Here is a 27,123-nt window from a genome sequence, read left to right on the forward strand (position 1 = left end):
CCAGCAGGGGTAAGAGCTCTCTAAACTTTGCCCAGGCTATGGCCAGACATATTTTTACACAAGATTGTAAAAGAATGACACTGCTTGAATGATGCTGATGTCATATCTTTGAAATTGAGATGATAATCATCTTCAAATTACACATATTAATAGTGACTTGGGTTTTTTTTCTCCCCCAGGTTTTACGAAAGAAAACTGCTTTTTGGCAATTTTAAAAATATTTATATAAAGCCTATTCTGTTACATGTCACATGGTGTTTTCATACATTGTTAAATCCCAAAGTACAAAGCACAGGGACGTCAGTTTTTGGCACATTTGTTGTAGGTATAGAATTAAATAAATCCTGATATTTTGGGACATGACAGCATTTCAGTAGAATTTTAATAGATTATCAAATATGGCAGAGTTTCGGATTAGGGCTCCCACATAAGTAGGATTTTCTCCTGTTTGGCAGGGATTTTTCCATTTTTGTTTTTACGCATCAAGGTCTTGGAAATGCTGAGGTTAGCTTTTTAGGAAAAATAAACTTTAAAGTTTATGATTCACGAGAAACTAATTTTTATCTTATGTTCTTTTCTGAGTGAAAATTAACAATAAACTTTTCACTTTTATATTTCGTAACGATTACCTGACCTACCCCCATCAATTAAAAAAAAAAATTGAAATAAAACAAAAACATTATTCATCATGACAATGATTTTCGATACAGCTATTATAGTGCTCCAGCGCATTGAACTAGGAGGGTTAACGTTCAGCAGTCCAACAAAGAAAAAAAACCCAAAAAACAGACAAACTTTTAAAATGCGTGGAAATACCAGGATGTGTGAGGGACCCTGAGTAGTGTAACTGTCGGATTTTAATTAAAACTATGTGAAGAAAGTTCACATCCAGAACTTTCAAATGATGTATAATTTCCCATGGCAAATATTTATTTTGACATGAAAATAATGAAGCAGAAAGTGTGTTTTTGCGTGTTCAAACATAGCTTGTCTCCTTTATACAGCGCTCTATAGTGATAAGCAAGTGAGCAGTGCTCAGGAGTCGAAATGAAAACAAAAACAAAAAGAAAGAACGAATGTGAAAAAATCATGATAACGGACAAAATCACACGTACTGGATACACAAGGAAAGAAAGGATATATATTCCTCTGCTAAATTATAAGTCTTATTTTTGTTTTTACCATTTCTATCTTACTTGTATTAAAGCCTAAACTAAGCGCATCGCTTCTCTTTCAACGATATTTACTGCAAGAATTGGTAAGTGGCATTTTCGCACGATTTTTTTCTTCTCATGTCTTTAAAGCTCTCCTTAATTTATTGATAGATTCCAGTTTGTATTTTATTTTCCTTCGTCATCGTCGTCGCTGTTGTTTTTTTTTAGTCTAGTTAAGTTCTTTTAAGTTCTTTAATTCACTCCAGTCAGTCTCTGACCGAGTAGAACTCTAACCAAACGGAATCTAATCGCGACCATCTCGTTTTATTATTATTTATTGTATATTCAATGAGTTCTTTCTATTTTTCATGAGTCTAGTGTGTAATATGATGAATTGGCTGCTATTTCTAACAGTTTCCAACAACACCTACAGCCTCCTTTTCTTCCTTATTTGAACCATATCCGCCAGAACTATATTAAAAAACCTTATAGACATGACCATTTTATCTTTTCTCTATACACTCTGTAAAGAACTATGTGAAGAAATGTTCATTCTTTATTGTTATTCAGCCCTAGATGGAGCAGAAAATCCTTATTCGAGAGGCCTTTCATATATCTCCCGCCACTCCCCAAAAATCCAACTAGAACTTACACTACCGTTCCTCTCTTTTTTTATTCATTAACATAGTAATTTGAGGGAAATTTGTCGATTATTTCAAGCAATTTCGAGTTACGAATTCAGACTTAGTCATTGTCCCTAGTTTATTTAACCCTAGGTCAGCCTTGTAGAGCAAACAGACATACGATAAAAAAGCAATTCGAAGACAATTATGCCTTTTTCTACACTATCTCCATCATAAAACTAGATTATTCAATGTTTCTTCGCTTCAAACCAAACGTTTTACTTACCAAAATGTGACCATCACGCCGTTTATTCTATTTCTCACATCCAGACATGGCATTACAACACCTAGAATTACATCAACCATTTTATTTCATAACATACTGGGGGCATAATTAAAGGAAACTTTGGCTGTTATTTCTAGCATGTCGACTACCCGCGTGGAGTCTGTCTTCCTTGTTCACTTTTGGCATGATGTCTGTTGTTGTTGTTTAGCCCCATGTCAACCATGACCCTCATAGTCCCTATGATGAAAAGGCGCTCCATCTGTGACTATCTCTTCGCTGTGGCTGGAACTACATCGTCTTGTGTGTTCGTTCGTGTTTATTTTATGGTTGCTGGTTCGTGGAATTCTTCATCCTCCTTATTTCATCACATCTAACAAAAACGGCATCACTAGTTGTTTTAGCTCTAGGTTATTCCTGGCAAAGCAGATCGTGTCAGAGGCCTTCCAACCGTGCCTGTCTTGTCTATTATATTCACATCTAGTTTGATATGGTTTTATAGAAATTTAACTGTTGTTTCTAGCAAGGCCAAATGGCTAGAGCTCCGGAGTAGCTGACTGTATCAAAGGCGTTCCAGCCATGACAACCCTGTCTATTTTATTCATACTTGACTGCCTACATTATCTACAATCATAAAAATATACCCTACTGTGTCTTTATTTATTTAATATAGTTTTTATGGAGATTTAACTGCTATTTCTAGCAAGGCTGAGCGACTACAGCCCTGGCAAAGAAGACCATATCGAAGGCGTTCCATCCGTGACAATGTTATATATTTTATTCAAACGTAAGAGTGCCTACACTGTCCACTGTGTCCTTGTTTTTGTTCCAGCCAGTAGACGTAGTTTTATGAAGATCTGACTGCTATTTCTAACAGGCCGAAAGACCACACAGGGGCGATTCCCATCAGGACATTGTAATAATAATAATAATAGTAGTAGTAGTAGTTATAGTAGTAGTAATAGTTAAATTTTTCTTCCCTTTCCTCTTCTCTCTCCCCACGTGTCTTCTATCCTCCTACTCTCCCCCATCACTTCTGTTTTCTATAACATTTTCGGTCTTTGTTAGTGTTGAATTGATCCCCCTCCTCTCGTTCTCTTACTCTCTCTCTTTCTGTCTTTCATTCTATATCTCTTACTCATTCGCTGTCTGCCACACACACACTCTCTCTCTCTCTCTCTCCCCCCCTCTATTCAGCCTCTTATTTATTATCTACGCAAATTACCTCATTAACCTCTCGTGCCTGATCTTTTTCAACCAAAAGACGCTCCCACCTGCTTGCACACAGCAGACAAGTCGCATACTACCATGTCGAAATAAATAACATAAATAAATAAATAACATGAATGAAAATATGCTAAAACAAACAATTGGATAATAGGCGTAACCACACAAGTGTGCCGCATTGTTTTCCTCATCAAATCGATCACTCCATTTGTTTTCACATTAAATACGATGTATTCCGTAATCTTCACCATCTAGAAAGTGTTTGTAGAAAATTTCAGCAAAAAATACCCATTTTCCTGAAAGTTATGAGGAAATAAATTCGGTCGTGGGGTACGCTTATGTGGTTATACCGGATAAGATAGTGCCCTTCTTTTAAAGGATGGTCGAAAAGTGGAGTGATTTTGAAGGCCGCCTTTAGCCAAACGACAAAAATTTTAGCTGCTTCGCAGATTTCCAGTTCACAGACGGTTAAACCTTATTCTTACACCTTCTCTCTTCTTGTTTGTTTAACCATTAACACTCCACGACTACCACCATTACACCTCGTTTGAAGTAGAAATTCAATATAGAACAACGAAAGACTGGTTGTGTGTTTACGAAATACTTCGAATTCTCTTTGAGAACTGTTCTAACAAGTATTTGTGTGCTTGCAAGAGAGGGGCAACAGTGCATTTAAATAATGGACCGCTCGGTGTTTGGGATTTACATGCAGCCGTAGTTAGAAAGTTTACTTTACAACTACTTGATTGTGGGTTCAATTCATCTGCACAGCACTTCAATGATATATAACTCGTTGGTTATGTGGACCCATTGCACTGTTTGTATTACAACTTTGTGATTACGGGTTTGATTCCATTGTGCATTTACAGGCTTTAATATAACTTTGGTAACTGAAACCAGTTCAAGATGATATCTATCTATCTGTCTGTCTGTCTGTCTGTGTATCTATCCATCCATCTATCTATCTATCTATCTATCTATCTATCTATCTATCTATCTATCCATCCATCCATCCATCTATCTATCTATCTATCTATCTCTGTTTGTGTGTGTGTGTGTGTATATATATATATATATATATATATATATATATATATATATATATATATATATATATGTATATATATATTCTGTTTACATATTTGTTTTGCAAGATTTTTGATGTGAAATCGTGTGTTGAAACATGTTGTACTTGGGGATGGTCATATTGCCAGTTTAGCCAATAAAAACACACGCACTGTATATTTGGTGTTAATTTGCTTCAGCTTTATATTACATTAATCTTAATCTTATAGAAAATGATCGCACATGCACTAGGAGCTAGTATAAAGGTCACCCTAAAAGGCCACACCTTTAAATTTAACAACAAATTATACGCCCAGGACGAGGGGGCAGCCATCGGTGTTAGTATCGCCGGTGATGTGGCCAATCTCTTCATGGTATGGTGGGACAGAAGGCTTAAGGAACGCCTGACACAGAACTCCATACTCGTGAATGTGTACTCTCGATATGTCGATGATATCAACTTAGTGGTAAAGACACCCCCACAAGAGAGTACCCCTGAAATAGAAATAGAAACTAAGACTATGGAGAGCATCCAGCAAATAGCTAACTCCATCCACCAGAGTATTAAAGTTACGATAGACTACCCTACTAAACACCCTAACCATAGATTACCTGTATTAGATACTGAACTCTGGCTAGAAACTAAGAACAATAAAACCAGAATCCTCCATTCACACTATACAAAACCTATGGCCTCCAAATACCTGATCCACCGGAACTCGGTTATTGCGGACAATGCCAAATTCAACATATTGATGGCAGACCTCGTCAGAGTAATGCGAAATGTCTCCTGCATGTGCGACCCTACAGAATTAAAGAGACATATACAACATTTCGTCCACCGCATGCAGTTCTCAGGTTACAGCCATAAAGAAAGGATCAGGGTATACAAAGGAGCTATGAAGAAGTTTGAAACAATCAAACGCAACGATAGGAATGGGATTTGCCCACTCTATAGGAGCAAATCATGGAACACCATAGAAAGGACTAAGAAGAAAATAGGGAAGGCAAGCTCATGGTACGATAGCCACAAGTACCAGAGCGTCATGTTCGTCGACACCACCCCTAGAGGCGAACTGGCGTACCGCTTTAGAAGGGCCCTAGACAAAATTAAGCTAAGAATTAAGGTTGTTGAAAGGCCAGGCAACCCTATTAAATCCCTTATCAGTAGAACATACCCTTTCAGTAGAACCCCCTGCACTGATAGGAACTGTATCGTATGTAGATTTAGCCCACAAACGAACTGCAAAACCAGAAATGTGGTCTATAGTATAAGATGTACAGAGGGACGATGCAGAAATAAGACAATGACATATGTAGGCGAAACAGCAAGGAGCATAGGGGAGCGGGCAAACGAACATTGGAGGGAACTTAAGGAAGGGAAGAACTCATCAGTTCTGTACCAGCACGCTGAGCAAGAACATAGAGGCTCAATCAACAACATAGAAATTAAAATCTTATCTACACATAGCAGTGATGCAGCACTTAGACAAATTACTGAAGCTACACACATAATAGAAGAGAAACCTAGCCTGAATAGGAAACTAGAATGGAACACTAACACACACCACTAACAAACCACAGCATGTGACAACATGTTACCCATAAACCAATAATAATATGAACAAAGTATAATACAATACATAGATAAACAAATGGAATTAAATACTACATACGTTAACAAAATTTAATTAAACACAAAAAAAACACACACACACATGAACAAATAAATAAATAAAAACAAATACAAACGAACACGTATTAACAGAGTATATAGGTGATACAGACACTCCCCATACACACATGCACTTACAAAAGACACAGACACATTGAAAGACACGCATGCGTAGACACATACAATAGGAATACAAAATACAAAATGGCTGATATTTAGCAAGGTGAGACACACATAAGGAAGGAAGGAAACAAAGGACCACTGATGAGGTCACAGAAGTGTGACGAAAGAACTCTGGCCGAAATAAGATTAAGATTAATGTAATATAAAGCTGAAGCAAATTAACACCAAATATACAGTGCGTGTGTTTTTATTGGCTAAACTGGCAATATGACCATCCCCAAGTGCAACAATATATATATATTATTATTATTAAGTAAGAAAATGGAGAGATTTAATAGTTATAAGTTAATTTATTTATTAACATTGCCTACAATTGTTTCAATTTACACTCAATGCAAGTTACAAACATACATACATACATATATATATATATATAGCATCATGAATTGGATCTGGTGCGTATTGTCTCACTTGTCTATGAATTTTAGGTGTTTTTAACACCAGGCACATTTTGATGAGAGTATATTCTTTTATGCCTAGAAGTGCAGCCTAGAAGCGCAGACTAGCAAAATACATACTTTGGTATGTGCTTTCGATACTGTTTTATATCCTTTGAGCTGCTTCTAATTCATGCCATGTTTGAGTAGAAGACTCATCAAGCCAAGAGAAATTATAGCAGTTCAAGGGATATAAACAATATTGAACAGACGTACACCAGGTATGTGCTTTACTGGTCTATGGGTAGGCTGCACTTTTAGGCATAAGAGAATGTATTCTGATCAACGCATCTGGTGTTAAAACACCTGGAAATTATGCACACGTAAGATAACTTGCATCTGGTCCCATCCAGGAGTGAGAGACACTGCTGTTTTATCATTATTGGGATTTGTCAACACCACATGTGCAAACATGGCTGTGTGGTTTGAAAACAGCTTTTCAATGATATGGTTCCATTCCACATTATGACATCTTGGGCAAGTGCCTTCTTCTATTGCCTAGAAGTGACCAATGCCTTGCGAGTGGATTTCGTACACGGAAAGAACCCATCATATATATACTCTCTTTTACTTGTTTCAGTCATTTGACTGCGGTCATGCTGGAGCACCGCCTTTAGTCGAGCAAATCGACCCCAGTACTTATTCTTTGTAAGCCTAGTACTTATTCTATCGGTCCCTTTTGCCGAACCGCTAAGTTACAGGGATGTAAACACCAGCATCGGTTGTCAAGCGATGTTGGGGGGGACAAACACAGACGCACATACACACACATATATATATATATATATATATATATATATATATATATATATATATATATACATATATACATATATACGACGGGCTTCTTTCAGTTTCCTTCTACCAACTCCACTCACAAGGCTTTGGTTGGCCTGAGGCTATAGTAGAAGACACTTGCTCAAGGTGCCACGCAGTGAGAATGAACCCGGAACCATGTGGTTGGTAAGCGAGCTACTTAACACACAGCCACTCCTGCGATATATTCTATCTCTGTTTATTTTCTCGTGAACCTTTCTGTTGAAGAGCATGGGCTCGAAACGTAAAAGACTTTTTCACCTGCTCAAGTATCAAACTAATACACCTGCTTCTTGTTCATACCCTTGCCTTCGTCTTTTATTTTTCTGTAAATTTCGACCGCGTGTGTATTGTTGGCAGTTTTCTTTCTCCGTTTTCCCTTCTTTGGACTTTTCCTATATTTCTGATGAAGGGCTCCGCTCGAAACGTGAAATCCTCTTTCTTTTCTTTCCTTTCCTGAGCGTCCAATAACACTGTACTTATTCCACGTCCTTGCGTTGTGGGTTTTTTTTTTCCTTTTTGTTTATATTACAAACCACTTGCATTTGAGAGCACATCGCATATTTTAGCCAGCAAAAGGACCACAACTGGGTGGAGTCTGGTTGTCCACTCTACTGCCCTCTGAGGTGGCTCCTCCTGGGCACCGGAGATGTGTGTCTTGGACATTCAGGGGAGCATTCCTGTTCACGCTGTTATTTTGATTGGTATTAGTCGACTTACCCCTCCCCCAGAATTTCAGGCCTTGTGCTTATAGTAGATAGGATTATTATTATTATTCTTTTCTACTCTAGGCACAAGGCTTGAAATTTTTGGTGAGTGGGGGGGGGGGCAGTCGATTAACCCTAGTACTTAACTGGTACTTAATTTATTGACCTCGAAAGAATGAAAGGCAAAATCGACCTCGGCAGAATTTGAACTCAGAACGTAGCAGCAGATCAAATACCGTTGAGCATTTTGCCCAGCGTGCTAACATTTCTGCTAGCTTGCCTTATTATTATTATTATTATTAGTAGTAGTAGTAGTTGTATTAAGGCAGCGAGCTGGCGGAATTGTTGGCACGGCAGGCAGAATGCATAACGACATTTCATCCATCTTTATGTTTGAATTTTTCATGATTTTTTTCAAGCAATGGTTTTTTTGCTTAGAGAAAATCGTTATAAAAACATGAAAAAACCATTAACTAAGAAAGAAAGTGGAAAAAGAAAGTGGAAAAAGAAGGGCGAAAAAGACGCAAGCTGAGGCAGAAGAATCTTAGAAGTTGAGCAAAGTCTTCATGTCCCTCTTTGTAAAACATGCTGATAGTTGTTCAACACAGACCAAAAGATGGCCTGGAGTTCAACCACGCATTTTATTGTCCATTACTGCTTTGTGTAACAGTCCACGTCAGACCAATGCAGAAGACAATTGTCTTAAGTCTTACAATGGTGAAAACAAACCTAAAATCAATACGGTCGAAAACACTAACACTACACTTGAAGAAGTGATCGAACAGCATGACATTGGGCTCCTTAATTTTTGATACAAATACTGGGAAGGTGATAGTTCCTGAATATTGGAGGATAGAAATAGTTAAGCTAGGTTAGAAATATTTTTTCAGAACTGTGAAGGACCTTTCTTGCCAACAAATATCCGCTCAATTAATAAAAACTGGTTGAAAAGGAAATTGGGAAATGGTCGAGTTGATGAGATTGTTCACTCATGGCTACTCAGTTCCCCTCATAAGAAGTCTGCATTTTGTTTGTGTTGTCTACTTTTTTCCCAATCAGATTATCAACCATCATTAGAACAGGAAAGCAGATTTTACCAGTGGAAAGCGCCTGAACGAATGCTGGTTCATGAAAACGCTAAGAAACATTGAGATAGTTTCACACGGCGGAAAGAAATGGAGAGAAATCTAACCGATAAGAAGTGTTTCATAGACGCTGCTCTCAAGTCACAAATCGACCATGAAAAGCAAAGATGGCGTGATGTTTTGATGAGAATTCTACATTGCATTAAGTTGTGTTGCAACTCAGAATTTGGCTTTGCGAGGTAATAGGGAGTCACTTCAGTTGATTGAAGACTCAAATGTCAGTAATTTTCTTGGTTTGCTCAAGCTTTTGGCCACCTTTTGCTATGTCACCCTGGATTGGCATCTTACCTTTCACCCGATGAATAAGTACTAGGCTTACAAAAAAAAAAGAAGAAATGTAGGTATAAACACATGAACAAATAAATAGATAAAAACAAAAACAAGCGAACATGTATTAACAGAGGATATAGATAATACAGGCACTCCCCATACACACACATGCACTTACAAAAACATAGACACATTGAAGGATACGCATGCATAGACACATACAATAGGAATACACAACACAAAATGACTGATAGTTAGCAAGGTGAGACACACATAAGAAAGAAGAAAGCAAAGGACCACTGATGAGGTCACAGAAGTGTGACGAAAGAACTCTGGCCGAAATAGGATTAATGTAATGTAATGTAATGTAATGTAATATAAAGCTGAAGCAAATTAACACCAAATATACAGTGCGTGTGTTTTTATTGGCTAAACTGGCAATATGACCATCCCCGAGATCCCAGAAAGAATAAAAAAAGAATTCATCACCGAGGGCCTTAAGTTTATCCTTCAAAACAATTTTTTGAATTTTAATGATAACACCTACAGATAGGTATCAGGGACTGCAATGGGGACTAAAGTTGCCCCTACATATGCAAACCTGGTGATGGCCTACTTAGAATTGCAGATCTACGACAAATCCAAAACTAGATATGGCCTGTCTTTCCACCAATGCCTGTTGAAGAATTGGAAACGTTACTTGGATGATTGCCTCATCCTATGGTCCCACACACTCGACCAACTCTTTGACTTCAAAACCCTAATTAACAGTGTCAACAACCATATCCAATTTACAATGGAATACAGTCAAGACCAACTTCCTTTTCTTGACATTCTCATTATAAAAATAGGTACCAGCATTGAGACTGATATTCATTACAAACCGACTGATTCCAAGCAATACCTTTTGTTCACCTCCAATCACCCAAAACATACAAAGACAAACATTCCCTTCAACCTTGCGAGAAGAATTTGCACAATTGTCTCTAATTATAGAACTCGAAATAAAAGACTCGAAGAACTAAAGGCAATTCTCCTCGAAAGACATTACCCAGCATCATTAGTTGACAATGGAATAGAACGAGCCAAGACAATTGCTACCCATGACCTGCGAAAACCGAAACACATACACGGCACGTTAAATAGTCTCCCATATCTCTCAACACACAATCCTAGAAATGCAGAAGCTTACACAATAATATACAAAAACATCCCACTACTGAATCAAGACCCACATCTAAAAAGAGTACTTGCAACCCATAAAATAATAAAAAGCAAAAGACAACCCAAATCCCTAAAAAACCTACTCACGAATGCAAAATTGCCCAACACAAGCCCACCACCTACCGTAAAAAAATGTGGCCGTTCCAACTGCAGGACTTGCATCCACCTCATGGAAGGAACAACATACAGATTCCAGTCGGGACACACTTTTGTCATAAAAAATAACTTCACCTGCGCATCAAAAAATTTACTTTATGCCATAAGGTGTGAAGGGTGCCACAAAGAATACATAGGGCAAACGAGCCTCACTCACAGAGAAAGGATGACAGTCCACCGCCAACAATTGAGGGATCCCACCACAAGACAGATACCACTCAGTGGGCACTTAGATCTCTGTGCACAAAACAAGTCCCCCAAATTCCTAGTTTTCCCATTATACCAATGCTCAGACAACACCACTGACCAAACACGAATAAATAGGGAAAATAATCTTATTCAAAAATACAGACCACAGCTCAACATACTCTAACATAAGCCCCCTCCCCAGGTGCACGCCCAAAACAAAGACACACAGATACGCAAAATCACACACACACCAATACAATGCAAACCTCCGACACGAACACACTTACACACATATATACACACACACACAATCACAATATCTCCACACTAGAGCACAAACCCACATACATTTCAAGAAAAAACACATACATATATACACTTACAATACAATTGTAGCAACCACAACCAACACCCATACACACATATGTAAACAGGTACATGCACACACCTACACACCACTCCGGCAACCACAAATCATGTTCACACACGCATATTTGCATACATATGTACACACACATACAAACAGCATATGCCTGTTCCCCAGTAAAAATGTCACACACACACTCAAAAGAAAAACACACAATACAATCCCAGCAATCACAACAAACACCCACAAGCACACATGCACAGAAGCATGCACACACAATGACACACCTCCCCGACAAATACAAGCCACATAGACGCACTCACACAAACACACCCACACGTATACACACACATACTGTACTAACAATACAAACAAAACTAATCACTCACAATTACAGCACACACACACATGTACACATATACACCAGGAAACTACACAAACCATACCCACGTACACACACATACAAACGCATACCCAGTACCAACATACACGGAACACACATGCACACACATACACCTCACCTGGATAAACCCAACGTACAAGGACACCTAATAAAAACAACACACACATACATGCTCACACACACATGCACCCTCATGCACACACATACAGTTGCTCCCTCACACACACACGCACCACAATGACAATTCAAACACAAACATACTTAGAGACACACACAAACTCACGTACACACACATAACACCCCCACCAACACACAACACAAATAGACATACATACATATGAACCATCACACACACATACGGTTGCTTACACACACACACACCACAAGGGTATTTAAGACAACACACTCACTCAGACAGAGAGAGACGCACACACACTCACGTACACACACAGACGCACACATATGTACACACCCTCACACATACATACGGTTGCTCTCTCTCACACACACGCACCACAAGGACGATTAAAACAACACGTACATACTCAGAAAAATAGATATAAGCACACTCTCACGTACACACACCTAACATCCCCACCGGCACAAAAAACACTCAAACACACACTCATATACACATTCCACAATAAACTCTGGGACCAATAAAAACGGCACACACACACACACACACGGACACAAACACACATAGAGATGTGCACAAAACCAGTCCCAAAAACCAGTGAACCATGACAGACTGTCACAGACCAACCAAAAATGAAAAAAATCCTCTTTAACTCTTCCTCCCTCCCACCCCAGCTAGCCAGTCATACTGTCTCTTAAGACAGTAAAACATTCCCTCAATATACACAAGAGAAAAAAGCCAGGTCAGTTTCTCCTCAACTTTATTGGATTATCAAAGAATATGTATATTTCCATATGTGTATTTTCATACACTGTTTTTAACATTTTCATCTTATTATCAGAGAATGTGTGATAATCAGTATGTAACAATACAAAGTTCATACAAAGCTTTATACTTTAAATATATTTTATCATCAAAGAATGTATATATGCATTTTAATTCTCGAACTGTTTTTTAACATTTTTTATTATTCTCAAAGACTTTTGATAATCTTTTTCTAAAAAAGTGAAACCGGTTAACTAAATAAATATTTTTAAAAATAAGTGCATTTTCAAACCTTCTTTCATATATATTTCCACTCGTACGGTATTCCACAACTTTACTTTTATTATATATATATATATATATATATATATATATATATATTAATCACACACATACACACTCACACAAACGTGCACACACATACACACACCATCCTACCATATATATATATATATATATATATATAAATAATTAAACATTGGTCATAGAACAAACATTAAAATGAGTTAAATAAATAATACATCATAAATAAATAAATATTAACATGGCTTCCATGATATATGACACAAAATATAAAATATAGAAGACTTACAAATACAGAGTTAAAATTATACATATATGTGAAAAAAACACATAGTGGTTTTCTCTATTTGTATGTCTTATTTTATATTTTGATTTATATATCATGAAAGCCACGGTAATATTTAATTAGATATGATGTATGTTGGATGTTTGATACCGTATATAAAGTCGCTAACTCATTTTAATGTTTGTTCTATGACCAATGTTTAATTATCCTTGCCTCATTTATTTGAGCACATCTTTTTCGCAGTCCTATTAACTCTTTGTCTCTTTTGAAAGACACAATAGTTATTCTTGACTGATATATATATATATATATATATATATATATATATGAGGGCTTTCAGTTTCTGTCTACCAATTCTACTCACAAGGCTTTGGTTGGTCCAAGGCCATAGTAGAAGACACTTGCCCAAGGAGCCATGCAGTGGGACTGAACCCGGAATTATGTGTTTGGTAAGCAAGCTTCTTACCGCAGAGACATTATTTCCTTACTGTTACAGTAAGAGTTAAAAAATTTTTTTTTTATCTGTATTGTGTGTAGATACAAGTCTTGATCTCAATTATATTCTGATTTGTATGTGGCATTCATATTTTCATTTTTATTTTGTTTTCTGCTTCTTTTTTCTCAAGGGCTTTGTTTTTTGGGCTTAATGCAGAAAGCATGGCTGTGTGAAAAAAAAACACATAGTGGTTTTCTCTATTTGTATGTCTTATTTTATATTTTGATTTATATATCATGAATGCCATGGTAATATTTATTTAGATATGATGTATGTTGGATGTTTGATACCGTATATAAAGTCGCTAACTCATTTTAATGTTTCTTCTATGATATATATATATATATTTATATATATATATATATATATATATATATATATATATATATATATGATATATTCATTTAAAATTTTTGGAAAATTAGATATTCGAATATGAACCATGCTATTTGACTCGTATCTCAAATGTTGTCTGGTCATTCTGCCGATGATAGTCCGACCTTTGTGAGATATATAATTTTTATCTTACTAAAATTGACTTGAAACCATGGTACAGAATATAGATCGGTAAATGTTTTTATTTTTCATTCCCTTTCGAAATTATCCCTACTTTTTGTGGTATGTAGTCTTGCTGCTATTTCTAGCGGGTTAGATGTCCTATTACAGGCATCTCTGTATTTTAAATGAATAATGCATAGTCTATTGACTGTTTTTTTACCCTCGCTAGACCACTGGTGGTAAAATAAAATTTCTAAAATTTTCTTTGCTACCCTGTATTTTATTTATATATATATATATATATATATATATATATATATATATATATATATATATATATATATATATATATAAATCTTATCAGGCACAAGGAAATCATTAACTTGCAATCTATAAAGTCAATTTACAACTTCTGTCTTTATCAATGCTTTATCATTTCACATTATACAATATACATACATATATATATGTATATATATATATATATATATATATATATTATATATATTATATATATATATATATCTGGTATGGTCATGTAGCGAGAATGGATGGCGTTGGTATGGTCATGTAGCGAGAATGGATGAGGATAGCTGTGTGAAAAAGTGCCACACCTTAACAGTTGAGGGAACCTGTGGAAGAGGTAGGCCCAGGAAGACCTGGGATGAGGTGGTAAGGCACGATCTTCAAACATTGGGCCTCACCGAGGCGATGACTTCTGACCGAGACCTTTGGAAATATGCTGTGCGCGAGAAGACCCGGCAAGCCAAGTGAGACCTAAATCTAAGGCCCAGCCAGCCCACTTATGCGTATCTTCCTTCCTTCCTTCCTTCATTGGACACTAAATTCCACTTGTGAAGACCTGTTGAGGCAAGTGAAATCGAAATCGAGTTATATTAAAATTGAACACTAAATCCCACTTGCGAAGACCTGTTGAGGCAAGTGAAATAGAAATAGATTGTTGCTGTGCCCCTGAACTGGCTTTGTGCGGGGCCGTCATGGGATTTTCGAGCGAGATCGTTGCCAGTGATCCTGGACTGGCTCATGTGCGGACGACACATGAAATCTTTCGAGCGGGATCGTTGCCAGTGCCCCTGGACTGGCTCATGTGCGGGCGACACATGATATCTTTCGTGCGAGATCGTTGCCAGTGCCCCTGGACCGGCACTTGTGCGGGTGACACATGAGGTTTTTTTTTTTTTCTGAGCGAGATCGTTGCCGGTGCCCCTGGACTGGCTCTTGTGCGGGTGACACATGAAATGTTTCGAGCGGGATCGTTGCCAGTGCCCCTGGACTGGCTCATGTGCGGGCGACACATGAAATCTTTCGAGCGGGATCGATGCCAGTGCCCCTGGACTGGCTCGTGCGGGCGACACATGAAATCTTCCGAGCGGGATCGTTGCCAGTACCACTGGACTGGCTCGTGCGGGTGACACATGAAATGTTTCGAGCGGGATCGTTGCCAGTACCACTGGACTGGCTCATGTGCGGGTGACACATGATATCTTTCGAGCGGGATCGTTGCCAGTACCCCTGGACTGGCTCTTGTGCGGGTGACACATGAAATGTTTCGAGCGGGATCGTTGCCAGTGCCCCTGGACTGGCCCTTGTGCGGGTGACACATGAAATGTTTCGAGCGGGATCATTGCCAGTGCCCCTGGACTGGCTCATGTGCGGGCGACACATGAAATCTTTCGAGCGGGATCGATGCCAGTGCCCCTGGACTGGCTCGTGCGGGCGACACATGAAATCTTCCGAGCGAGATTGTTTCCGGTGCCCCCGGACTGGCTCATGTGCGGGTGACACATGAAATCTTTCGAGCGGGATCGTTGCCAGTACCCCTGGACTGGCTCATGTGCGGGCGACACATGATATCTTTCGAGCGAGATCGTTGCCAGTGGCCCTGGACTGGCTCTTGTGCGGGTGACACATGAAATGTTTCGAGCGGGATCGTTTGCCAGTGCCCCCGGACTGGCTCATGTGCGGGCAACACATGAAATCTTTCGAGCGGGATCGTTGCCAGTGTCCCCGGACTGGCTCATGTGCGGGTGACACATGATATCTTTTGTGCGAGATCGTTGCCAGTGCCCCTGGACTGGCTCTTGTGCGGGTGACACGTGAGGTTTTTCGAGCGAGATCGTTGCCGGTGCCCCAGGACTGGCTCATGGGCAGACAATACATGAAATCTTTCGAGCGAGATCGTTGCCAGTGCCCCTGGACTGGCTCATGTGCGAGCGATACATGATATCTTTCGAGCGAGATCGTTGCCAGTGCCCCTGGACTGGCTCTTATGCGGGTGACACATGAAATGTTTCGAGCGGGATCGTTTGCCAGTGCCCCCGGCCTGGCTCATGTGTGGGCAACACATGAAATCTTTCGAGCGGGATCGTTGCCAGTGTCCCCGGACTGGCTCATGTGCGGGTGACACATGATATCTTTTGTGCGAGATCATTGCCAGTGCCCCTGGACTGGCTCTTGTACGGGTGACACATGAGGTTTTTCGAGCGAGATCGTTGCCGGTGCCCCAGGACTGGCTCATGGGCAGACAATACATGAAATCTTTCGAGCGAGATCGTTGCCAGTGCCCCTGGACTGGCTCATGTGCGAGCGATACATGATATCTTTCGAGCGAGATCGTTGCCAGTGCCCCCGGACTGGCTCTTGTGCTGGTGACACATGAAATCTTTCGAGCGGGATCGATGCCAGTGCCCCTGGACTGGCTCATGTGCGGGCGACACATGAAATCTTTCGAGCGAGATCGTTGCCGGTGCCCCTGGACTGGCTCATATGCGGGAGACACATGAAATCTTTCCGAGCGGGATCGTTGCCGGTGCCCCTGGACTGGCTCTTGTGCGGGCGACACATGAAATCTTTCGAGCGAGATTGTTGCCAGTGCCCCTGGACTGGCTCTTGTGCGTGTGACATGAAATGTTTTGAGCGGGACGGGATCGTTGCCAGTGCCCCTGGACTGGCTCATGTGCGGGCGACACATGAAATCTTTCGAGCGGGATCGTTGCCAGTGACCCTGGATTGGCTCATGTGAGGGCTACACATGAAATCTTTCCGAGCGGGATCGTTGCCGGTGCCCCTGGGCTGGCTCTTGTGCGGGAGACACATGAGGTTTTTCGAGCGAGATCGTTGCCAGTGCCCCTGGGCTGGCTCTTGTGTGGGGTTGTTGTAGGATTTTTGAACGAGATCGTTGCTGGTGCCCCTGGACTGGCTCTTGTGCAGGTGACACATGAGGTTCCTCGAGCGAGATGAGCGTGGCCGTTGCCAGTACCGCCTGACTGGCCTTCATGCGGGTGACACGTAAAAGCACCCACTACACTCTCTGAGTGGTTGGCGTTAGGAAGGGCATCCAGCTGTGGGAACACTGCCAAATCAGATTGGAGCCTGGTGTAGCCATCTGGTTTCACCAGTCCTCAGTCAAATCGTCCAACCCATGCTAGCATGGAAAGCGGACGTTAAACGACGACGACGATATATATGTGCTGTGCGTGAGAAGACCCGGCAAGCCAAGTGAGATCGTTGCCAGGGCCCCTGGACTGGCTCTTGTGCGGGTGGCACATAAGATGCACCATTTTGAGCGTGACCGTTGCCAGTGCCGCCTGACTGGCCTTCGTAGGGTTTTCGAGGGAGATCGTTGCCAGTGGCCCTGGACTGGCTTTTGTGCGGGTGGCACATAAAAGACACCATTTCGAACGTGGCCGTTGCCAGTACCGCCTGACTGGCCTTCGTGCGGGTGACACGTAAAAGCACCCACTACACTCTCTGAGTGGTTGGTGTTAGGAAGGGCATCCAGCTGTAGAAACTCTGCCAAATTAGATTGGAGCCTGGTGTTGCCATCCGGTTTCACCAGTCCTCAGTCAAATCGTCCAACCCATGAAAGGCGGACGTTAAACGATGATGATGATGATGATTATATAATATATATATATATATATATATATATATATATATATATATATATATATATATATATATATATATATAGTTAAAAGAAACAATAACAAAAAAACAACAAAGTGAGGACGTGATATGGATAGTATTATTGGACGCTCAGGAAAGGAAAGAGAGAGTATATGACGTTTCGGGCGTAGCCCTTCATCGGAAAGATGGAAAGTTCGGAGAATGGAAGAACGGAGAAAGAGGAAAATGGTACCGATGCCCACGAGGTTACATTATGAAAAGACCGGAAGAGGAGGTGGTGGGGGAAAAGTTCTTTCTAAGATAGGAGAGTGAAAAAGGGAGATGAATCTGTGCGTGTGCGAAAGTCTGCGAGTGTGTGTGTGATAACAGAACGTGTGTGTGCGTATGTATGTGTGTGTGTGTGTGTGTGTGTGTGCATGGTTTGGTGGTTTATCTGTTAGTGTGTTTGTGTGTGTGTGTGTATGACGTAGTGGAAGAAATTAGTAGCAGGACTGGTTAGTGGACGCTGTAGACAGTGTAGGTAGAAGGTCAACAGGTGGTTATTTGGGTGTGTGTGTGTTCGTGTTTGTGTGGGGTTGTCGGTGTTAGGTACGTGTACGTGTGTGTGTGTATTTTGTATGTGCGCGTGTGTGTATGTGTATGTTTTCTGTGCGTGCGTGTGTGTTTGTGTGTATGTGTATGTTGTGTGTATGTGCGTTGCTGTGTACGTGTGTGTGCGTGCGTTTGCTATTGTATATGCGTGTGATGTTTATGCCCATGTGTGTATGATTGTATGCGTGTCTGTGTGAGTGTGTAGTGTTGGTGAGAAGTGTGTGTGTATGTGGGTGTGTGCGTGTGTGTGTATATGTGTGGATGTGCGTGTGTGTGTGGGATTGTGAGTGTTAGGTACGGGTGTGTGTGCGTTTATGTGTTTCCGTGTGCACGTGTGTATATTTTTTGTGCGTGCGTGTATGTGTATATTGTGTATGTTTTCGTGCGTGCGTATGTGTTATGTATGTGAGTGAGTATTGTGTATGTGAGAGGTGTGTGTGTATATGTGTATGTGTGTGTGTGTGGTTTTATGTATGTGAGGGGTGTGTGTGTGTGTGTTTATGTGTGTGCGTGCGTATGTGTGCCAGGTATGTGTGTTATTTTGTGTGTGCACTCCTGTGTGTATGTGTGTGCATGTGTATGCGGCTGTGTATGTAGGCGTGCGCGTATATATGGGTGTGTGTGTGTGTATATATGTGCGTTCGGCTATGTGTGTGTGAGGGCGCGTATGTATGTTTGTCATGTATGTGGGCGGTATATATATGTAAGGTGTGTATATATATCTCCTCATGTCACAGCTTTGTGATGTTCCTCTACTCTTATTTTGAGGGGGCGATATGTTTCGCCTTTGTATAACCTACCACAGCTGCATGGGATGGAGTACACACAGGTTTTGGTCATATTCTCTTCTATTGGTGGTTTTATTCGAAGGAGATATTTGCGAAGTGTTGTATTACTCTTGAATACTGTCCTGATGTCATATGGACTGCATATCTTTTGTATCTTTTCGGAGAGGCCTTTCACATAGGATGACAGACTGTTGACAGTTTTTTTTGCCTCATCCTCTCTCTTCTTCATAATCGAATTAAATGCACTCCATTTATGGCCAAAAAACTGAAATAAATTCCACTCAGAATGAAGTAACTTTTCAGGTCTTTATAAATTCAAATAACGTATCCTACTATTTAAATAATATAAATAAAATAAAATAGGAATAAAGTAGAAATATCCGCACAAGTAGGAAAGCTATTATTAGTACAATACATAAAATGTGAAGGTTTAATAATAATAATAATAATCATTCAAGTTAAAGGCCTAACTTGAATGATTATTATTATTAAACCTAAAGGACACGTCTGAAACAGCTGTAGTGAAACAGCCCATCCATGTTATAGTTTATTCTCCACCTAACTCGGAACCTTCCATGCGTTTTGATCCGGAACCTATAGTCGACTGTGTGACTTTGATGACACGTTGTGTATTCTGTCAATACTTGTGAATGTGTACGTAACTGGAGTGACAAATCCCTATTCATTTTAGAACGCACGTATGTGTCAACACATAACTGCGCTGGTTCGCTGTCTCCGACTCTACCTTGATGTTTTTATTGTTTAAATACCCGATTCGATCGGTTCCTGAAAATACATACATACGTGTGTGTGTGTGTGTATGTATGTTCTTTCTTTTATTCTTTTACTTGTGTGTCATTTGACTGCGGCCATACTGGGGCTACCGCCTTAAAGGGTTGTAGTCGAACAATCGACCCTCGGACTTTTTTTTTAAGCCTCGTATTTATTCTGTCGACCCTTTTGATGAACCGCTCAGTTACGGGGACGTAAACACACCAACACCGGTTGTCAAACGGTGATGGTAACACACACGTGCACATACATGTGTAATAAGATAACGAGAGAGTTATGTGTGCATAAAACGAAAAATGTTATGTTTCTTAAAAAAAAAAATGTTATTGGCTATTAACAAGTTTGAATCAGATTGATAACGAGTGTTGTGTTAATTATGATTTATTGTTGAAACAACTCCTTGGAAGTATTAGATCTGGAACACTATTAAATTTCATACTCCATAAAAAAACCCACAAAAACCAACTATCAAATTCAGTATAGGATGTCAGTTAAAATAGAATTACGTGATTAAGAAAACAATGGAAATCTAAATCTAGGTCAAGATTGTATCAGAAAAGTATTTTAAAAATATGAATGTAAGTCATCGACGTTGTGTTATATTTAATAATACAACGTCGATTTGCTCGACTAAAGGTGGTGCTCCAGCATGGCCGCAGTCAAATGACTGAAACAAGTAAAAGAGTAAAAGAGTATATATGTTAGGGACGACCGTGCGAACTCATAAAAGGAGATATGGTGACGAATGGAAAAACAGGACTCCTTTTATTTAAACGTGTCACACGGTCGAACACAAAAATATATATCAAATGATGTATATAGATGATATGTTATGCGTCGATAACATAGATGACCAGTAATGAAAGACCACAACCGTATAAGATGAACAACAGAGATATTTATTGTAGCGTTAAAGATGTATGTCTGTGTGAGAGTGTGAATGCGACATATAAGAACATAATCAAAGACAGGCCGTCGTACAAAGAAAAGTGTGTATGTGAGTGATACATGTGTGTATGAGTGTTTACAGCAGATAGAAAGAGTCAATGACACGTGAGCAATTATACCAGATCTTGGGTACACAATAAGAAAAGTTCTGTATGTGAAAGTGAGGGAGGCTGAGTTTGGCAGAGCTGATCACTAGTTGTGATGTCGAGGCATCGATGCCTAGCCGTGATTCTTGTTATACAGATGTTCGTCGCTGGCTGTGGTTCTCTTGTCTGTTTGTTTACTGTGGTGAAGCTAAGTCACCTAACAGAATCGAAGAGAGAGATGTGCCGCGGAGTTTGGTTTGGTGTACATAGTAAATCGTGTTGACGCTGGTAGAGATTGTTGCTGGTTAGTAGTAATCGTAGAATCGTGTTGGTCATGATGATGATGCTGGATAGTAGTAGTAGACTCTTGTTGCTGATGTGGCGACGGCGGAGGTCATCGTGGCTGGACGAAGCTGCTGAAGTGGTCGCTGGAACTGCTGCTGCTGTCGTGTGGTACACGGAACAGTTCTCAAAGAGAAACTGGACCGAGACGAATTTGGCTGCCGAGTTAAAGCTATTTATAACAAACTATTGGCTCACCAGATGGTAGAAATATTCTCTATCACGTGACCTTATTAGGGGCCGTGATTGGTCAGTTTGCGTTCTGGCGGGAACGGTTCGAAGAAGTTGCCGATTCGAATAATGATCAGTCACGTGATGGACAGGGAATGGGTTCTCTACTACGCTCGCATTTATTTATATTTAAATGAGAAGATTGTATGTAATGGCGATAGTAGTTTGTATCTAATGGCGGGAGGTAGTTTCACTACATATATACACATATATTATATATATATAATGTATATATAAGTATATAAAGAAACGAAATGAAGAAAACTGAGATCCTTATCCTCCCTGATTGCAGAAAGCTCATTAAATACATTTGGTTTAGAACAAAATAACAGAAACCACAATCAGGCCATCACGAGTGCAACACCCCTTAGCATTTAGCCACGCATCCCCAATATACTAAACGTATACCAAACTTAGTCTATGACGATGGATGACCTTATCATAAATAACAATCTTGTTTTACGTCGATCCACGTTTTGATGTATTACTTTTCGTCATCAAGCTTTTACCCTAATATTGTTCCTTATCAGACAAATTTTTAACAAAAGCAATGACTTACATTCCTATTTTTAAAATTTAATAGTGTTCCAGATCTAATACTTCCAAGGAGTTGTTTCAACAATAAATCATGGCATAAAGAGATTGCATTATTTGAAAAAAGTTACATTTAAGTTGGTTTTCTAAGTTCTGTATTTAAATGAATCATGTGACATTTTACTGCAACCTTATTGAGAAGTACCCGGAATGAATCACGCCATGGAGAGATAGCATGTTCGGAAGTTCAAAACGAGTTTAAACCTAAATACATTCCATCCAACTCATGCCAGCATGGAAAATGGACGTTAAATGATGATGGTGTTGATGATCATAATAAACGAAGACAACAAGCAAGTGCATGCGTCTAAAATTACTATTCAAGGCAGAAAAATAACAATTCTTCTTGTTCAGACATGTTTTTAGCCATGATGTATATACCTCTTTCTCATTTTGTTTTAATAGCCATTACTAATTTTATCATGCATTGCATAATTAATTGTGTTTATGTGTGTGCGTGCGTATGTGTGTTATTTTGTGTGTGCATGTGTATGCGGCTGTGTATGAAGGCGTGCGCGTATATATGGGTGTGTGTGTGTATATATGTGCATTCGGCTATGTGTGTGTGAGGGCGCGTATGTATGTTTGTCATGTATGTGGGCGGTATATATATGTAAGGTGTGTGGGTATGTGTGCGTGTAGGTAGTGGTGAGATAAAAATTGGAAAAAAGTAAGTGTAATAACAAGAGAATAATGGATATAATGTAAGGGGAACAGGGGGGGGGGATTAAAAAAAAAAATTATGTAAAGTGTTGCAGGGACGTAAAAGGGGAGAGTCATAAGGAAGAGAAGGCTGCGTTGAGTCCGAAGGGGAAAGAAGAATTAAGGTTGAAAATGTAGCGTTGCTCCAAGTGGAGTCGCGAGGGAGTGGACCCATGGTGCAGGGCGAGGCCAAAAACGGAGATGTTAGAGGGAGAGTGGTTGGGCAGTTGGAAGTGACGGCCGACATGGGAGTCCGAACCTAGCCGAACGTCCCTTAGGTGTTCGGTGAAACGGTCGGCCAGCCGGCGGCCCGTCTGCCCCACGTAGAGTTGGTTGCATAGGGTGCATTTGATGCAGTAAATAAGGTTGGAGGAGGTGCAGGTGAAACTGTGTGGAATGTGAAGTGTTTGTAGGTTCGATCCGGTGACAGAGGTAGTGTTGGTGATGAAGGGGCAGGTGTGACAGCGGGATCTGGAGCACGGGAAGGAGCCGGGTGGGGGTGGGGAGGAAGAGGAGAAGGTACTGCGGACCAGTAGATCGCGTAGGTTGCGGGCGCGTTTGAAAGCGGATAGGGGTGGGTTGGGGAAAATGGGGTGGGTAGTGGGATCGAGCTGGAGGCGACGTAAGGCCCGTAGGATCCTCCGACGAAGAAAATCTGAAATCCGTAGGGTGGCAGGGTGGGAAGGGGGTACGGTTAGGGGATTGGTGTGGGGGAGGAGAGAGGGCGGATTGGAGAAGGTGGGAGGGGTATCCTCGATGCATGAACAGACGAGCAAGATACTGGGACTGGGTCTCGAAATCCTGGTCCAGGCTGCACAAACGTCGGAGGCGGAGGAACTGGGAGTAGGGGATGGCTCGTTTGGTGTGGAATGGATGGGAGGAGGAGAAGTTGAGGTAGAGGTGGGAGTCAGTGGGTTTGAAGAAGGCGGAGGTAGTGAGAGAGTTGGAGGGGGGGTTGATGGAAAGAGAGATGTTACGGGATGGTAGGGCACAAACACAGACACAAAGACACACACACACGACAGACTCCTTTCACTTTCCGCCTGCCAAACCCACTCACAAGGCTTTGTTCGATCTGAGGGCTACAAGAGACACTTACCTATGAGGATCGAACCCGAAACCATGTGGTTGGGAAGCAAGATTCTTACCAATCAGCCAAGCCTGCGCCTAAAAGTACAATATTTAAAAAAAGCAACAGCAGTTTGAAGTGATGCGCTGTTTATTTTATATAACAATGGACCCCAAATTTTGGCATAAGGCTCGCAATTGCGGGGCAGGGATTAAGTCGATTACGTCGGCCCAGTACACAACTGGTACTTATTTTATTGACCCTGAAAGGATGAAAGGCAAAGTCGATCCCGCCGCGGCATTTGAACTCAAAACGTAAAGGCGAACGAAATGTCACTTAGCATTTTGTCCGGCTTGTCAGCGTTTCTGCTACCGGCGCCTCCTTCTGGAAAACATATATATGTCAAAGTCTGCGAGACAGCCACTCAATCTGGAGCGGGTGGTGCCCTCTGTTATGGGTGGAATATATACGTCAGAGAAACCGGGAACTCGACCTTATGCTAGTCACGGAGTATTGCGGACTAACCATGCCTGTTTTAAATGAATCACAAAATGAGGAATTAAACTGTACTTCGTAGAATTACCGAGCATTTTATGCTGTTACTGTACCCCTGGACTTTTGACCGGTAGAAGATCCATGATGAAGATACCTAGAATAAGAGAGAAAAAAGAGAGAAATGCATCAGCACTCGCCTGGTATTTATTACAACTGAGTAGAATGGAACAATGTAAAATTGAAGGGCCTTGCTCAAGGATGCAACATGACGCTCGGTCTAGTAATTGAACCAGTAACCTTATGGTCATGAGTCGAACGCTCTAACAAATAGGCCACGACCCACAGCCTTTTGGAGTAGGATGCTTTCAAAGTCTCTGTTCATGACATGTTTAAATGAGATATCTAGATTACAGGTGGAAATGTTACCTGTGTGTCGAAGATTAAGGAGTGAAGGGTGATTATCATCCTTGTAGGCAGGGTACACGTGATTGTAGTTAAGATGAATACGAACCAAAGAGGACGGCTTTACTTCTTTTTTGATGAGAGTAAAATGTATGAGATTTGAGGGAGAAGTTATTTGTATCAAATCGTCCGACAGTGTAACCGTGTTGTTTCAATTTTTGGCGATCACACACACACACACACACACACACACACACACACACACACACACCTTTATGCCAACTCACATATTTTCTATCTGTGTGTTATTTAAACTTTTTTTTTTGTATATTTTGCAGATATTTCCGGCATATCGAAATGGAAAACGGAGAATGGTGTTAGAATGGAGAGAACTTTATTATAATTTTTTCCAGGAGTCTTGAGATATTTTACCCTTTTCTATTTTCTTACCAATTTTCAATGCTGATCTCTTTCTTTGTCCCAGTATCCTCAACATGAAGCCGATTTATAAACGTATCAGTGTGTTCGTAATGCTATTCGTTTTCTCTTCTGTTGCCTATTATTTTGGCTACACATCTGTTCTAACAAAATACGGTTCCGGAAATTTGCACTTACCTGACTCCATTCTTAAAGCATTCACTTCAAATTGGCGAGCATTTACGCAGTCGATATTGGTGGAACCTAACGCCACAGCATCGGTGGCAACGGCTGCCTCATCTAGTAAAATAGTAAAAGCCATAAGAACTGCAACGTTAACAGACCAAAGTAGAAATTCTTGTAAAAACTGCGTTCCAAACAACATTCCAATTATAGTAGAGAACCGAGATATTTGCAAACCCCACGAAAATCTGCCAATTCAGTTGGATTTGTTTATTATAATATTCACTCAGTTCAAATCGAAAACGCAACGAGACACCATTCGCAACACTTGGTTGCATCACTCACGAAATAATACTTCAAACGTTCGCTATGCATTTACGTTCGGTCGACTTCCTACAGACGCAGAAAACACAGCGTTGTTGAAAGAAGCAGGCATATACAAAGACATCATTCAGGGGGATTTCAAAGAGGGTTACCGGAATTTGACTTTTAAAACAATAACAATGCTTGGTTGGGTGAGCAGGCATTGCCCTCACGTGAAACACGTGATGAAAACAGATGATGATATGTGGGTTAACATACCGAAACTAATTGAAACATTAAAAGAGAAACCCCTACATAAGACTGTTGCCGGCTGCTGTCCTTTGACGGCGGGCCCCATACGTTCTAAAGATTCCAAATGGTATGTTTCCTACGAAGAATACTCTAAAGATTCATATCCTGGCTTCTGTTCAGGAACTGGGTATGTGATGGATTTATATACTGCCGCTAGCATTCACAACGTGTCAGTGTACGTGCCTTTTCTCTATTTAGAAGATGTGTACGTATCTTTGTGTATAGAGTATCTGGGAAACGGTTTCCATTTACAGCCGACTCGTGGGTTTTATAATTCTAGATACCAAACAAACGATTTGTGTGAGTTCCGTAAGTCGGTGTTAACCAGTCATTACATGTCCATAAAAGCAATTGAAGACATATGGAATGCTAAATGTTAACAGAGAGAGAGAGAGAGAGAGAGAGAGTGAGTGTTTGGAGAGGTCTTGCATATTGTTTTTTAAATTGGAATCTAGGACATTGTGATTTTAATTTCAGACAAAGAAACGGACAGGTACGGAATAAACGAAATCATTTCATTTCTTTGA

At 40.4% G+C, this 27,123-nt stretch overlaps 1 protein-coding gene across 3 annotated transcripts; it reads left to right on the forward strand.

Annotated features, from left to right (window-relative positions):
- Positions 1–27,123, forward strand: LOC106876843 (beta-1,3-galactosyltransferase 5). 3 transcript variants are annotated; one of them, XM_089338465.1, is made up of 2 exons: positions 1–1,258; positions 25,720–27,123. In XM_089338465.1, exon 2 carries the CDS (start codon positions 25,876–25,878, stop codon positions 26,974–26,976), a length of 1,101 nt encoding a protein of 366 aa, XP_089194591.1. In that variant the 5' UTR covers positions 1–1,258; positions 25,720–25,875; the 3' UTR covers positions 26,977–27,123. The 3 variants fall into 3 exon arrangements, 2 of the variants coding, with proteins under 2 accessions (XP_089194591.1, XP_089194592.1); XR_016237679.1 differs by lacking the exon at positions 1–1,258 and adding an exon at positions 7,596–12,805 and having other exon boundaries at positions 25,720–25,879; XM_089338466.1 differs by lacking the exon at positions 1–1,258 and adding an exon at positions 10,206–12,805.

The sequence above is a fragment of the Octopus bimaculoides genome, chromosome 20 (assembly GCF_046866305.1).
Source record: "Octopus bimaculoides isolate indiv1 chromosome 20, ASM4686630v1, whole genome shotgun sequence".
Lineage (NCBI taxonomy): Eukaryota > Metazoa > Mollusca > Cephalopoda > Octopoda > Octopodidae > Octopus > Octopus bimaculoides.